Source organism: Charadrius vociferus, unplaced genomic scaffold, assembly GCF_000708025.1.
Source record: "Charadrius vociferus isolate BGI_N301 unplaced genomic scaffold, ASM70802v2 scaffold142, whole genome shotgun sequence".
NCBI lineage: Eukaryota > Metazoa > Chordata > Aves > Charadriiformes > Charadriidae > Charadrius > Charadrius vociferus.
The window spans coordinates 459537-476104 of NW_009647025.1; the positions used below are offsets into that span (position 1 = coordinate 459537).

Below are 16568 nucleotides of genomic sequence, written 5' to 3' on the forward strand. Positions count from 1 at the left end.
CTCCAGTCCCACACACTAATGGTTTGTGCCCATCGAGTAGAGTTTATTCTTCCCAAAACACTAATATGGGCAGACTTTCTTCCATAACACCAGCACTGACATTTTATAAGAGATTCTGGACCAGAGTTATGTGCAATGTGTAGTACAGTCAGTGGAACTGCTGATCTTCCCCTCCCCTCTCCTGAGTCCAGTCATGTTTGACCATTCCTCCAGAGCTGTCCTTCCTCACTTCTAAGGCTTCTGAAGCATGGTTTCCTACTTCCATATGGATCATCCGAGCAGGAAAAAAGGTGCTATGTAAAAAGCCAAGGAGCACTCTAGGTGAAAAACATCAAGTTCTCTAGCACTGAACTAATGTCTCCATACATGGAAGAGAGCAATAACCCACAGTGAAGAGATCTAAGATCAAGGTGAGTTATATGCAGGCTTTGAGTATACCTGGACATGCTCAAAGCTGTGAGCCCAGCTGTGAGCTGCACTACTAATCAGGCCTTTAAGTCAGTCTTTGGTACCAGGTGAATTCAGCGCTATTTCCACTGGACAGCTATGAACTGTTAAGGCAACACAGAATATTCACACCAAGTTCTCTTTTCTTGCAGTACAGTTTCACAGGACTAAGGTGGTATGGGTTTTGGTTGTTGTTGGGGTTTTGTTATGTTTTTTGGGGGAGAGTTTGGTTGGTTTTGTTGTTTGGTTGGTATTGGTTTTTTTTACTTACTTGTAAAAAACATCCCCTAAAGAGAAGTTTTTCCCGGTTGCAGGATTAATAACTGTTCCATTCACCACCTCCACCTCCTGCTGCTTCACAGCACAAGCTGCACGTGTGTCCCAAGTGATGTAGTAAGCACAGTTTTCTTCATCAATCCTACCAAATAACAGACAACTCATGATTCCAGGAAACAGCAACAAGTGCTTAGCATCTTGAAAAAGGGAAGACATACAGCTGCTAGCCCATGCATGAGAACGTCCTGCCTAAGCATCATGCTATTAGTAAGCTAAAATAGTCAAGTAGCACTCAAAAAAAAAAGCTACTTGAAGAGTCGCATTGTACTTTTCTGCAGTTCCAAGACCTAGAAAGACCTGGCTCCGCTTGAGCTTCCTACGTCAAAAGTTCCAGAAGACAGTGTATCAGATACTTTTATCAAAGTATTTTAGCTAACAAACATGTTAGGCTGCTCTTGGCAGGTTTAATGCGCTGCACATTATTTAACTAGGACAGGGAGTATAAGCTAGTCAGATTTGGCTGCCTAGTTCTTTGACTCATACCGAGCATCTTGCTCAGCTTCTCAATTCTACAAACAGTATACAGTTAACCAAAACAAGACTGAGCAAAAGGCCAGTCCTTCTTAATGTTTGTGATTGTGTGTATATACCTCACTTTGGACAGCTTCTAGTTAAATAATCTGTATTGAGGCAGTAAACCGTGTTTCATTAGCTCAACCACTTATCTAGACTAAGCATTCTCTACCTAATAGATTTTGAGCAAAGTTAAGAGTGGCTGTACTATAACTGACATTGAAAATCACAGCATCTCGGCCATTGTCAGATCTAATTTGGAAGTAGAATGCTTAATTTTTTGCCAAGAAATTTGAAGATAAATACAGAATACAATAGATCATGGAAGTGAAGAGCTGTAGAAACTCCAGAAGGGAAGAGTCTTACAAGTACAGACCAAGGATTATTTTCGGGACTGTCCAACAGAATGGACAGTCGCTTTCCTGAGAATTACAGTTTACTAGAGGTACAAAGGAATGAAGATGAGTGGTATGTTAATTTGTTACTCACCTCTGCAGCATGGGCTTGCCAACTGTTGTTGCACACTTCAGTTCTATAGTTGTTGTTACTTTCTTGTTTTTCCTACATTCCTGCCCACTGGAATAACTAATATACACTGTATCACCTAGAAGAGAAAAATGGTGACACTCAAGGTTTTTGTAAGCAGCTGTCAAATTCCCTTTGCTCATTCTCCAGACTTCATTACTTTAGATGAACAGAAAAAAAATAATCCTAGAAGTCAAAAGGCTATCAATTACAGCACTTCCTTAATTTGAGGCCTTCACACTGATGATCATTTAAAAATCACTCCTCAAACACTTTTGTATTTACATCATACTGTGTGCAGATCACCAGTGTGGTCATAACAAATGTTTACATTTAAGACATCATTTTTTAAACATAAGACTAAATGAAGATATCCATTTATAAACAAACTCAGGCAATAAACAGATACAATCTATCCCATTGTTTTTGTATCTGGATTCAAAATTCCCCTCAATTTCACAAACTCAGCAGCAATTCAAAAAATACTCCTTAAACTGAAAACTTCAGTAAGGTTAAGATTTTTTTTATTCCTTTTCTTAAGAGTGAAGCCAATTAGTCATCTTTCACATGCTGCTTTAATTGAAGAAGTTACTGGACATAGAATAAGTCTTTCAAAATAGGATGAACAAAAAAAAATTCCCCCTCCCACAATTATAGAACCACAGACTGGTTGAAGTTGGAAGGGAACTCTGGAGGTCATCTGGTCTAAAACCCTTGCTCAAGCACTGCCACCTGGGGCCAGCTGCCCAGGACCATGTCCAGATGGCTTTCAAATATCTCCAAGATAGGAGACTCCACAACCTCTTTGGGCAACCTGTGCCAGCGCTCGGTCACCCTCACTGTAAAATAGTGTTTCTTGATGTTCAGATGGACAATTCACTTCTTACAGCTTTAATGACAACGCTGTATGTTTTCTTCAATGTTTTCTCATGGCTTAAACACCACTTTTAAGTTTCAATAGTAGCATTTACTGGTTTTGGTTTTAAACAGAAGATTCACTGGTAAAGATATTGAAAAAAATCAAGGCTTCACCATAATTTAAGAACCACTATAGCTAGCTCTCTACAGGAACAAAAGTAACTCTACCTGTCACATTCAGCTTCTGTGTATGAACAAGTCCAAGAACTTGAACGTCTCCATTGTTGCTTTTCCTGCAAATACTGGCTCTTTCAGGGCAGCCTGTGGGTCCCTCATGTACCCTCTGACAGAGATTCACATAGTACCTATAAAGAACGTGGTAGACAAAACTTCTTTAAAATTAACTTTGGCTAAACTGAAAGAGAGATATAAACTTTAGAATCCTCATAGGAAGCTAGCCAGGTTGAAAGAAATTAGCTGACAGAATAAAGCATGTACTAGGGTTTAGCAGATTACTTCTATCATTTTCAAGTAAATGACTCTGTGCAAAAAATTTGACCATTTTCCTCATTAGTTCGCTAGCTAATTTTGACCCGGGTCCAAACTAGAAATTGTAACTGTGTGAAGAAATGCCCAGAAGTTGTTTCAGCTCTAAAGGTTACAGTACTATCCAAAATCCAGCATCTCTTTGGAGATTATATATATACCAGTTAAGTTTTATTAGAACAGAGTAACCAGTAGCAAGGTCATGAATGAAACAGTTTTGTTACTCCATGGTCTATCGCGTTTAAAATCAGATGCTCTCATCCTTGCCAGTTCATTTCTATTTGTTAAGGAGTGGGAAGGCTGGAGAGGTTGATGACTTCCTGCCATTCATATTTTCCTCAAAGCTGATATTTACAGGAATGGAGGGGGGAAAAACCCTACTTAAAAACTTAAAAGTTACACACTTGAGCCAAAAGACAGCAAGAGAGTCATGAAGATTTTTGTTCAACATGATTAAGAATCAAAAAAAATTGCATTTAAACTACCAAGTGACTTTAAGGTAGCAGTTTAAATAGAAAGGCTTTAAAAAGCTTTTAGTTTAGACTTATTCATCCTTTAAAAAGGGTTACCAATAGAGGGAAGGGGTGAGGATGAAGACAGTAATTTTTCATCCTTTTCAGATAAAATGGGTTCCTTTCTGTTTTTCTGTCTACATGCAGTGTTAAGCATCGACAGTTTTAAGACACTGTCTGCAATTTAAACAGACCCTGAACAGGAATGACACAGAAGTACTATGCCACATTACAACTTCAACTGTATTGATTAGCAAGCTGCTCCCTGGGAGTTGCTCATTACTCACGAGTTCCCATTGTGGAAAAAGATCCATGATCCTGTCAGGGAAGAGAGCATTCTCAGGTCATAAGTTCTATGTTTTTGGACAAACTTGCACTCCATCTTCTTGGGAGGACAAACAGCCTGAGTCTTCCATTCAAATGTCACAGCACAGCCAAGTGTTTCACTCAGAAGGTGTGGTCTCCCCACACCAGCATTTTCATCACATGTGAAGATAATGGTAGATTCCCTTCTTGCAGTTGCTATAAGGGGGAAGGTTGGGGGAAAAAAAAAAAAATACAAAGTACTTTGCAACAGGTTTTCAGGCATGTATGGATTTTAGTGTAGCAATTTTGCAGTATCAACAGGAATTTTAATCAGGTATTGCTTCAGATAGCAAAGAGGCACAAGTGCTTTACCTAGCAATTCTATTCCCTAGGCTAGCTTTCATGCTTTTTAGAAAGGAGTGTTCCTTCCAAAATAACCAATCTCCATCAAAGTCATCACTTATGACTTGAATACTCATGATCTGAGTATTCTCAGATGAGGCATGAACTTTTTATTTCAAAAGTATTTTGCTTGCTCACTTCAGTAAAGTCAGGTTTATCCCAGAGATTCCTTGTCTTGCCCGCTCCTATCCCTTTATTTCCACTGTATTGTGCCAGAGGTCTTTTGCCCAGCCTGATAACGGCTAACTCCCTGTGCTAGCTCAGATCCTTGCACATGCAGTATAGGAAGTTCTTACCGTTACCACAAAATCCCCACTTTTCATCTCCCTGGTAGTTTTCAGTTGTAGCACACCACAGCCTATTCTTTCCTTCTGTAATACATTCCTCATAGGTCTTCCCTTTGTACTTGAAGGGGAACACACAAAGCTCTCCCTTTTCAGTCACTGAGAAAAAAAGGTATATTCTCTTAATAACATGCAGTAGAATAGCAGGCATACCGTATTCAGGACCATATCCAAAGCCTGTACTTCAATACTAAAGAAAAGTCATAAACAGAGGCAGACAACAGAAATACTGAGACATTGAGTCTAAACCCAACTAGAAAACTAGGCTGTAGTGTACAATTAGCTATGATCATCCCTACAGAAGAGTTGTGCTCTCTCTTGCAGGACATAACATGTTTATGTATGGTGCATGTGATTTAACACAACTACGTTTCTATTAAAGTATGCAAAATCGTGTTGCTTCCCTCCTATTACAACAAACCCTCATATTTTAAGGGTAAAAAAAGCTGACAAGCTTTTACATAAAGAACAGGTCTGCTTCAGTCTCACCTGGAGGGCACCGATCACCTCCCGTGTACTGCAAGATGACCGTTTCATCCTGGTGGCTATAGTCCATTTTCATTTCCTTTATGTTTCCAAAAGACGATGTACCACTTTCAGATGTCAGACACACTGCCCCATCTTTGCATTTTCCCTGGGGCAAGTCTGCTGCCTTACTGCATACACCAACGTGGTAACTGCGGGATCCAGAAAATACCTGTGTGGACATCCAAAAGCATCACAAACAAGGCTGCCTCAGAGCCTACAGTCAATACTTAGAAAGAACCACTCAAGTGCTTTATAAACCAAGTCTCATGCAGTACTTGCGTAATGCCGGAGGACAATAAGATAACTTATTTTGCAAGTCTGGCCTTCCTTAATATGGCAAAACTGCAGATAAAGTACACCCACAGGACCAAGGATATAGTCTGTTCAGCAGACTTGTTTTCATGTTCAGGATTCTGCCATGGGTGAAGATTTCTCCTTTCTTTCTCCATCAGTATATCCATTCATTTCCCTCTCCAAAACATTAAAACCCTAATGCTAGCCCCTTTAATATTATCTCCTCTGTCAGAGGCAAAAAAATATCAACACTGACCACAGCTGTAGCACATGCTTCAGTCTCCTCTCACTCCCCAGGATGCTTAAAAGAAACCCCTGCTTCAGTTTTAAAATGTTCATAACAATGGACAATTAATAAATAAATAAATCACACCACCAGAAGGCATTACCTTGAATGGTCTTCCAGAAAGACTGGTCAGGTTAAAAGTATAGTGTAGCTGTTCATCAGTCACAGAGCAGCCTAAAGTTTTCACTTTATCAGGACACACAACTGGAGTTTCCCACTCAAACACATAACTGCAGTCAAGTTTCCTTATCATCTTTGGCTTGCCCTGTTACCAAAGAACACAGCAAGATGCATTAAGTCTAATTTTTGAAGTTTCTTGTTCTTTCTGCATTTCCCCCCTCCCTCCCCAGCCCCGCAACAGTTAGCCTCAGTTGTTACTTCAGCTAGATTTTACTGACTATAGGACAAACACCATGTCTTCGTATTACAACCAGTACCAAAAAAAGCTACAAGTGAAGTACATTCTACTTAGCTCCAGGAAAACAATCAAAGCAGTAACTGGAGTACACAAGCTTTCTTATTAATTAGAGATTTTGGTGTTCAGCTTAGTTGCAAGCAGCAACAGAAGTGTGAGCGCCTGTGTTTCTCCATGGTAGAGAACATTAAGTTCACTGAGGAGGTTTAGAAAGAATGCTGTTTCCTTTGTCATAATTTAAATAAAAATGAGTATGGCCTGCGTAATAGAGTTCCAGTTCAAGCCCCATGTTGATGGATAATGGTTCGACTGGGTACATTCAACAAGCTCTAGTTTGTCAGTCATACCTAAGTGCTTCCCTACAGTTTGTTACAACATTCAAAGTAGTCAAGTGTTAGATTCACACCAGCATGCAACCTCAATTTAGTGTTCAGGTGTCAACAAAAAATAAAAACATAAGTATCTAAATGCAAATTTTTAAAGCTATGTATGACTACTGAAAGGGTTACAACATAGGGGAAACATTTCACAGTATTAGCTTTACGGTTACACTGGTTTTCATGTTAGCTTCTGGTACAAGTACAAGCTTTTGGACCTAAACAAGGTGCAATACAGCATTAAGTTTAACGTGAGCAATAAGTTATCGCTACATTACTTCAGTGGAATCTGATCCTTGAAATCATCAGAACCTGCTACTCTCAAGTCTAAAGTTCATGCACTCTATGAAGTTTTACCCAGTTAAGAATACAAATACTTAGTATTTGTATTCTTAACTACTTAAATACTTAGTATATTCCTTGTTGAAACAAGTCCATCCTCATGTGCTAGAAACAAATCCTTGATTTAGTTTTAAACAAAGCTAACACTGGTTACTACCCACTTCCCATTGCACTCCAATATCAACACAAGTGTAATAGATGTCTTACCAGACTAGTTCCTTGGCTGCAGTGAAATACAATAAGAGAAGTATAGTTCAATTTGTTGTTTATCTGACAAGGAGTAGTGCTGTTGTAAGTGATGTAAACTTCATTTACTGCCTCATTTAACTTGGGAGGTTCAGTAACACGACCAATATCCTACACAAGCAAAAATATGTATTAAGAGACATACGGGACACAACAAGATTTCAGATCAGCTCAGATTCAGATCAATTCAGATTCATCTGCTTGGTTTACATGGAAGCACAGCTATTGCACTTTTGAAAACTGCATTCTGTATTCAAAGAACAGTTGTTAGATTTCAATCCTAACAAAACCCAAGTTGAGCAGCTCAACACACTCTTTGATTAAGCTTGACAAAAGCCAGGGAGGTTCTGCATCTTACAGGTAGATTCTTCTTAAAATCATTGGGCCAAAATACCAACACATCACCTGAAAATAGTTTTGTGTTAACAATGGAGTAAGGTCCCTAGATCAATGTGGAAGTTCATGGAAAATAAACTCAATGTTTTATGTGCATCTTCTACAGCCCACAAACAAGACCTCAGAAGATAAGAACCTCCACCTCTCAAGATAATAACAGAGAAGTTAACCAATATTCTGTCACAGGCTTGCTACTCATGCAGCTGTCAAGTCCTTACATGAAAGTACTAAATGCATTTTGGAGCATGCAAGGATATACCCTGCTTCATATTGCAACAGGCTATCGTGGGATCAAGCACGCCATCTATGTGCTACAGAATGGCAGACTAAGAGGCATTTTGCTTCCCAGTCTCTGTATTTGGCACACAGCACTACATGAAAAAATTCTCTGTAGTAATTTTTCATATTTGTCACAGTATGGAATCTCCTGACACCCAAAAAAATCACTGGGTTTCAGGATAGGAAAATGCTTCTTTGTAGGGGAATGCCATGAAAGGGAATTTCGCAGGGCAGATTTTAATTTTGCATTCATTTCTTTAACCCATTGTTCAAATCAGGTCTCTAGGCAGTGATACTGTTTTAAACTAGCAGGGAAATGCATATTTCAGTGATTTCAGGCATAGTACTTACTATTGGTGATTCATTAACAGGAACCATGCAAACAGCTGCTCCGGGTGGGCAATTGACATCTTTGATGGGATTGAGAGGCTCACAAATGTTGATATAGAAGTCTGGAGAAACATCTGTTGTATCTTCATCCACAAATGCCTCATAATACCCAGTGCGATGGATCAGAGGAGACAGGTCAATAATGGAACTGCCATTCAATACTGAGCACTTCACCTACAAGAAAGTGCATTTTATTGCTCTTATTCTTTTATTACTTGCTTTGATTTATTGACAAACATCCTGTCCTTCATAGGGTCAGAAGTGTGGCTGCATTTAAACGTTTCAAGTTTGATTTAAGTAAAGCAGCATTTGTTACAATTTTTGTTTGTCTATAGATACTAAGCACCTACAAGCTGGATATGAAAACCCTCAATCATTTAAACATTCTTATGGAACAGAGTCTGTATCAGAACAATACCAAGACACACAGCTCCAGCATGCATACTTCAGCATACATAGTCACTATGTCTTCATAAGATCAGTAGATCCTACAGTGCCTTCCTCTCCCCATCTCTTACACATCATTGGACCATCCCCAATAAATGAGCTTGGTTATAACAACGTAAAGTTATTGTATCGCAAGTTGACGGCTTGAGCGCTGTGTTTCCTCAGCACCTATTTCATGCATTTTTAAAGTGCATAAGCTTTCTGACAGCCTACCTGGAATTTGGGAAGTTTATTCTTGTTTAGATATTAGAATAAGGAGCAACTAACAAAATTCCCATTTGATTTCAGCACAAATAATCATCAACCTAAGCTCTGTTGGCCTGTTGCATTGGAGGATCTTAACCATCAATTCCCAAGATGATGCCCTATGGCTTCCATTTGAGCTGTAAAGAAAAGCAACTAAGTAGGTTCCACAAAGGGGTTATTCTGAAGTATTAAAGTTTTAACTTGGCTCACCATGTGAACCAGAAGTTTGCCAAGTATTGTTCATCCCTGCTGAAAAAGTCAGTAAGAAAAGTACTTGAGAACTTCTATATGAACGTGGGTTCTGTACTAGAGGAAGAGAGCTTTCCCTCAAGGAATTTAAAACATACACTGCTATTATGCCTAAACTCCCCCAGAAATTTAGTCCCACAAGGCTTTTCTGTAGAAGTAATTCTTACCTCTTCCTCACAAGCCAAGGAAGTATGCCAAGAGAAGTAACTAGTGCATGTCTGCTCGTCAAAAGATAGAAAAACAGGCCAACTGCCATCTCCAACATCAGACTTGCATACAAAGCTAAAATAGCTTTTATGCTTCAGTTCAGGGTCTGCAGGGCAAGGATCTCCATCTTCATAGACAAGCTTTAACACTTGATCTTCATAAGTTAAAGTTTTACTCAGTTTTCCAGCATTAATTGGTCTTGGACCACCAGTGATACAGACAGCTGAAGTAAAAAAGAAAAATGAACAAAACAGAACAAGTCTGACGTAACTGCTCTTCAAAATTGCACCTTACAACATGAACAGCAGGAAATGTAAGATTTTAGTCTCACTTTAATTTTCCTGTGAAAGATAGGCTTTTTCACACCATCCACAGTTGCCATTAAACTGAGCTGAACTGCACTGAAACGAAGGCCAAATACTGTCTTTAACACTTCATTAGCCAGCAGAAATGTACTGCATCTATAAACATTTAAGCATTCACAGAGCATAGTGTTGGTTACCACTTCTCTGAAAACCAAGATATGAACACAAAATGTCAGCCAGATTATATATAATTTTATTAAGATGCCTCTTAAACAAAAAATCCAGCATTTTCTAACTACACAAAAATAATTTTTAATTCACAATTTTTTAATTCCTATTTTAGGATTTACGATGCTTAAATATTATCTCATATTCAGTTTGATAGAAGAGCTAGCAATTCAACCTGCTAGTAAGCACCTTAAAATACAAGTTAACTTCTACTGATGTTTCAGAAGCATCCAAAATAAAACAGAAAGCTAGAAAGAGGGTTGACAAGCGTTTGAAGTCCAGACACAAGGCTGAGTGCAGACACATCACAGCAATACATCACTACAGAGCAATTTTTGTGCTCAGCTCACTCTAGCTGGAAGCTTGTAACTTCTTCCTTTTCACAACAGCCAAGAGGTGCAGTAGAAGCATCTACACTCCTGCCCTCACGTCCAAAAGAATACCCACCCATTCAGACCTAAAGGGATTGGACTGGAAGTGAGCCCATGTAAGTTTAAGAATGGAGTTTGATAGCAATACATCGCTTCCTTTCCTAAACCAGTTTTAGGATCATTTCCTACCCAACTCAGCCACACAGCTGTTCTCTCTACTCCTTCCACATTTGCAATAAAAACTGCCCCTTGCATTTTACTGTAAACTTGAGCGTAAGTATTTCCTTTGGGTACTTTACTGTCAGTGATTACATCATCAGAGGGGATAAGATGCTTACCAGCTCCATTAGCACATGAACTTTTAGCTTCACCGCAAACATTCAACTCAATTTTCCTGTTGTGTGAATCATTGATGGTATAGCCAGACTCTCGCTTTAGTGACGTCAAATCAAAGAGGTGGCCTGTAGGCAGATCAGGCAATAATTTACTCTTTTAATACAAAGAAGTGTCTTGATTTTGAATCTGAAAAAAAGCTTTCAGTAACTTAACTTAGTAGGAAGGTCAACCAGCCTCTACTGGCCTGATAGCTTAGGGAGACAAACAGTTACTAATTTATATTAATAATTAGAATTAGAACTGGTTTCAGAACTATAGACTATTTATGTTCCAAGGGACACTGCAGTACCTTAAAAGATGTTTCTACCCACCAAAACGCTTGTTAGTCACTATCCATTTTTCTATTTAAGTCCCTCAAAAACACAAACACAGCAGTGCTGCTTCCAGCAGCCTCTTCCACAGAGAAAATCCTGATGCCTCCTCCTTACCTGTTGCAGGATTGGTTACCCGGCAGTCATTTTGCACATTGCTTTTAAGAGGACACGCAGTAGCGGTGAACCATAAGAAAGTGTATTCACAATCTTCAATGGCTGTTATAAGTTCTGGCTTTGATTCCTAAACATGAAACAGTGGAGAAAGCAACATCTCTACAGAGTGATACTGCAAGATTTCATGTCATGGGGTTATCCCTGAAGCCTGTGGCTGAGCTCAACTCAAATGCCAGTCCTAGGACTTAACAGATCACCATGGTCCAATGAACTAACCCAAGGACAGCCTATTTAACTGTGTCTATTTCAAATACACAACAGTACAGAATCATTATCAGGAGTAGTAAATTTGATGAGGAGAACCAAAGGTTGGGCAACAGAAAATCCAAACAATGAGGGTAAGACATCTCACAAAAATAGAAGAGTACTTAATGTCAAGGTGTACAGCTGTATAAGAATTAAGAACTACACAGCTAACAGCATTATTTACTACTTGAAACACTTCCCAACCCAATACATTCACCTTCAAGACACAAACAGACAATCTGAAGCTATTACAGATGATAAAATCTGTGCTAGCAGATTGTACAAAAAGATCCCTTAAAAACTCAGCATAAGTTCAAGTACTTATAAGCCAGTCTGTTTAGAAGACTGGTTCTGATCCAACTACAGACAACTGGGGAACAGACAAGAACTGCCCGCCATTCTCCATACACATACAGAGGTGTGAACAACTCATGAAAACATAAAACCCCGCCAGAAGGAGTCCACTTACAATTCTGTTTTCATCACACTTGAGGCGCAATACTGTTGTTTTCTTGCGAATTTTATCCGGACACTGGTCCCCATTAATGTATTGCAGAATAGAAATACCATTTTCCCACCGGGGACCATCAGCCACTTCCCCAAGACTTGTACATTTTGCACCCTCCATGAGGGAGGCAGCAGCATCAGAAGGACAGGAACCTATACAGGTGAACAAAAACTGTGTTATTACTCCAAATGTTATTAAGGCCTACTTGCCTGGAATAAAATTCCACTACTCTACTTTCAGGTATGTCATGGCTGATCTATCTCCGAGCCATTGTCCAAACCATATTCATTGCAGTGGGTTTTTTTTTTTCCCCCCAAAATCACAAGAGCAGCAACTGCCTCACTTCACCCAAGGTCATGCAGAAAGCAGTGGCAGCCACGACTAGGGAAGTACACTGACACAGAGTGAAAAGCTAGAGTCTGTTACCGGGTCTCCCACTGCACAAAATGTGGGAGTCAGTCAGAAAATGCCATAGAGAAAACTCTGAAGTTAACATCTTGTGCCAAAAGATTAAAATAATCTTTAAGAGCTATAGCAGACTTTGGGTAAGGACGGAAGAGCTAGAGGGCTGAAGGTATCAAGAGAAGACAAAGAGCTGCTAGTAAATCTCATCTGCCAAGCATATAGAAGTCAGGCCTATAATCTACCCTTTCCTCTGGTGCTGAAATTACACCGTCTCCACATGTTTTGCTTCGCGATTTTTTCACTCTGAAGAAACAGTAGTACTATCCTACCACTTGCCTCCCCTAGCTACAGCGAGAAATCTATTTTCATTTTGCTCTTACGTGCAGCACCATATGGTACTAAGGGCTTGCAGACATTAATATAGTATTTCTGTGTAGAAGCAGATAGAGCAATGGCCTCCCAATTCTCTCTATGACGTGTCAGAGATGAAAAGTCATAGAAGTTTCCTTCATCATCCCTGTAAGAAAGACACAGGATACAAATTAAGAGTAATTTAAAAAAAAAAATCAAGTTATTGTAAGTTACAATTCTTAAGTTACTACAATAACTTTTAACTTACTAACTCTATAAGCAGAGTATCATGCTGAAAAAGCACTCTGCATGATACTCGTTGCTCCCTACAAACCTCAAATTCAGTAGAGAGATACATCTGCACCAGCCATCCCCACAGTAACTGTTTATTTGTCAGCCCTCAGCCACTGCAAGAGTAATTCTGACTTTTCATTGAAGCATGTAGGCTTTCAGTGCACAGCAGACACAAATGCGCAGTTAGTCACGGTGGAATGTTTTACCTTAGGGTAGAAACCTATCATGACACCACATGTTAAAACTCTAGGCCAATTATTAGCCACATTTGACCCCACTTATCATACCTTAATGAACTAATACTTGGTTGTGACAGAAATAGATGACATTTTTCCTGGAGCTCTGTTTGGTGGAAGTTCCAAACACACAGCAGTTGTATTCTTGTTTAAATTAGCCAGTTAAATAATAACTAGACACTTGAAACAACCTAACACACTCAGAGTTCAATCATCAATAACTGCATACCCAACATTTTACTTTGATACTAAGCTTACTCCCCAGAAGAAGATCAAAGAAAGTATTTTTCTTCAGCAATGGTGGTTTTAGAAAGTACAAATTGCAAAAGTTACTTAAAATACGTTGCATTGAATCCCACATTAGCTGGTTACCAAGTCAAAACACAACAGCTAAAGCGACAGTATTGCACGGTGTTGCAATAATGCTGTATTTGTTTCTGTCATCATACAGCTCCGTTTTAAGTTTGTGGAAACCACTTACTTGTAGGAGCACTCGGTAGATTTAACAGGCGGGCAAGCATACTGAGTATGCCATTCGAACATGTAGGTGCAATCTGGAGTTTCCTTCAAAAATACAGGCTGAAAGAACGAAATACAAAAGGAATTTACTTTCTCGTTTAGACACACTGAAGCTACCCAAATGTCTCAGCCTTGTTTCAAGAAGATCCTGGAACTTGTATTTATGCGTTATCTTAGAGTCACACTATGCCCCTGACCAACTGGTCAGGGCTTCTCCCAAACTTGAGCTTATCCACACGCACAATTCTAATAAAAGCGCAGCTCTTAGGAGCTTCTGCCTCCTCCATGAAATAAGGGGAAGAGCAAAAGTAACTCTCGGTACCATTGTTTAAGAACAGGAAAGAAAGCACACGCACAGAGAGATACTGAAAGCAAGCAACCAGCTTATTTTGGTCTGGCCATGTAATACCTGCTTTCCTGCAGATTCATCCTCCTACCTTTTATATCTTACAAAGAAATGGCTGTTATTTCTGGAAGAACATCTCCAAGAGCTTTGCTAATGGCAGGCATCCCTTAAAGGAACAACATGCCCTGACTTTCCCAGGGCATGACAAAGGTACCTTGTAAAAATAGGAAATTCAGAACATTCCTTTTTTTATTACCTCACAGGACCTTTCAGTCTCCTGCCTAATCTGTAAGTGATTAGGCAGTCCTTGAAGGAAGCTAGTTCGTGTTCTTCACCTTACCCTTCCACACACTAAGCAGAGGGCAACTCTGGCAGACGGTACATACAGGAAGCATATGTTTTGAAACTAACCTCAGACGTAGTCTTGTCACAATAGAATAATATGGCAGTTGACCGTTCATATATTTTATGACATTTTTCTCCACTGGTGTAATTAATCATTATTAAACCATTTTTGAAAGTCAGTTTTTCTGTAAGCAAGCCTAGAAGCAAAGAGTTGAGAAAAGTAAACAGCTAATCCAGTAAATACACGACTACAGTAATGCCTCTGGCAACAGGGTTGCACAGACAGCAGTAACAGGCACAATAAAGTACTGATAGAAAGACCTCAACCTTCCTCAAAAAACTGTGACCCAGTTATTAAATTATTTTACTCCACTACAGTAGGGTTGAACTCATTCCTAATTGTGTGTCAGGATAACTACATACTGACATTTTATTTGCACATGAAGCAAGAGTATCTCACAAGATGTACAAGATCAGCAAGAACCCCTCTCGTACTACACAGTAGCTTCAGTTACACCCTGGTTAATCTTCCCATTCTGATCAAGTGCTATACCTGCTACTTTTCTGAAAGAATTGTTCATCTTCTTTACTTGACACGATGACACGTTGTGAGCATCTGGTTTGCAAGATTCTGCTATTTCTCCACAAACTCTGAAGTAGTAGTCATACTCATCTGTACTCACTTTTATGTCTTTATTGGAAAGTGGCTTCAGGTTATAAACATGACCATACCTTGGATCTTTCACCTGGCAATCCTCTCCTTTAAAGAGAAGTTAAGAATTTAAAATACAGTTTAATATCTATGAGGCATACCAAATACACTTCGGACAAGTAAGGCTTACTGGCACAAATACGGCCACAAAAATGAATAGCTGGCACTTAAGAGCAGTGGCACTGAGGAACCATTTTAGTGCAGCTAAGCAGCTGGTTTTGGCAAGTCACCAACATCTACAACTATGAGACTAAGCTACAAATGGAACATCTTTTATAACTGCCACTAAAGCAAGATACAAAAGTCACATTGTAGGTCAAAAACTACCTCAAAGTGGCCTCACAGGTTCTTCCTTCAGCCATGCTGAAGGTTAAGTACAGAACCAGAGAGCCTAAGTCCAGCACTTGTTTAATTATCTGGAAAGAACAGTGAGGTCACAAGGCCGAAGCAAGAGTTGTCCTAGATGTCAATCTTGCATCTTCTTTTAACAGCTATGAAGTTTGCCGAGTTAGGAAATAATTGACCATAGGAAATGTTAGCTACAGATTACAAGTCTACTAAGATATACACAGAAAAGGTTGGGGAAAAAAATAGTTTCATGAGTCTCATCAGCCGACATACATCAGTAACTTTGCTTCTGATCAAGTCCTCAGTTTTAAAGTGACCCTTTGTTCAATATTCTGAAGCTTAAAAAAAAACTCCAACAGACTGTATCACACGATTATTATACTCCCCTCAATCATCCAACAAGTTAGTACCAAGCTAACTAAAGACAAGACATCAGTTTCCCTCCCTTCAAAACCACAACGCTTGTCACCAGCATCCTGCACAGTAATTGCGTCCTACAGAGCAGTAGCTTGTAAACATTCCTCCTACGCCACGAGATCACTGGCAGTTTCAATAATGTCTAGGACTGTTGCAACAGATCCTGTACAGGAAGTCTGGATGTTTTATAAGGCATTATCTACAAGTTACAAAACAAAGCCCGCAAGGGCAGAGAAGATACTTGCACATTTAACGTCCCATCTAAAAGGCAACCGAGTACCAGAACTAGAACCTGTGATTCTTTCCTGCACATCCTGGAGTCAACTGTGAACTCTGATACTCTCCTGCTGGTCTCTCCCCCCTTGTTTATCAAGGACAAGTTTACAGGATAGCTTTCAGTCTTCAGTGGGGAGACAGGGAACAACTTGCCAAGCACAGGATCAACTGTGTTCTCATGAAACCTGATGCTTTAAGATTTACAAGACCCTAGCAAGTCTGCCTGTGAGTTAACAAGGTAGCACTGTGATTTATCAGAGACAGCATTAATATTTTATCTTCTTTC

The 16568-nt window shown here is 39.5% G+C and overlaps 1 protein-coding gene across 1 annotated transcript in view; it reads right to left on the minus strand.

Annotated features, from left to right (window-relative positions):
- Nucleotides 1-16568, minus strand: part of IGF2R (insulin-like growth factor 2 receptor) — a 54447-nt gene that overhangs the window by 5561 nt on the left and 32318 nt on the right. The window contains exons 27-43 of the mRNA XM_009895535.1: nt 15083-15289; nt 14596-14726; nt 13801-13898; nt 12819-12955; nt 11995-12185; nt 11220-11346; nt 10734-10856; nt 9452-9714; nt 8304-8516; nt 7239-7388; nt 6001-6162; nt 5279-5486; nt 4742-4888; nt 4025-4259; nt 2908-3044; nt 1786-1900; nt 719-865 (exon numbers count right to left, since the gene is read on the minus strand). Coding sequence (XP_009893837.1) covers nt 719-865; nt 1786-1900; nt 2908-3044; nt 4025-4259; nt 4742-4888; nt 5279-5486; nt 6001-6162; nt 7239-7388; nt 8304-8516; nt 9452-9714; nt 10734-10856; nt 11220-11346; nt 11995-12185; nt 12819-12955; nt 13801-13898; nt 14596-14726; nt 15083-15289 — 2791 coding nt within the window. The remainder of the gene's footprint in view (nt 1-718; nt 866-1785; nt 1901-2907; nt 3045-4024; nt 4260-4741; nt 4889-5278; nt 5487-6000; nt 6163-7238; nt 7389-8303; nt 8517-9451; nt 9715-10733; nt 10857-11219; nt 11347-11994; nt 12186-12818; nt 12956-13800; nt 13899-14595; nt 14727-15082; nt 15290-16568) is intronic.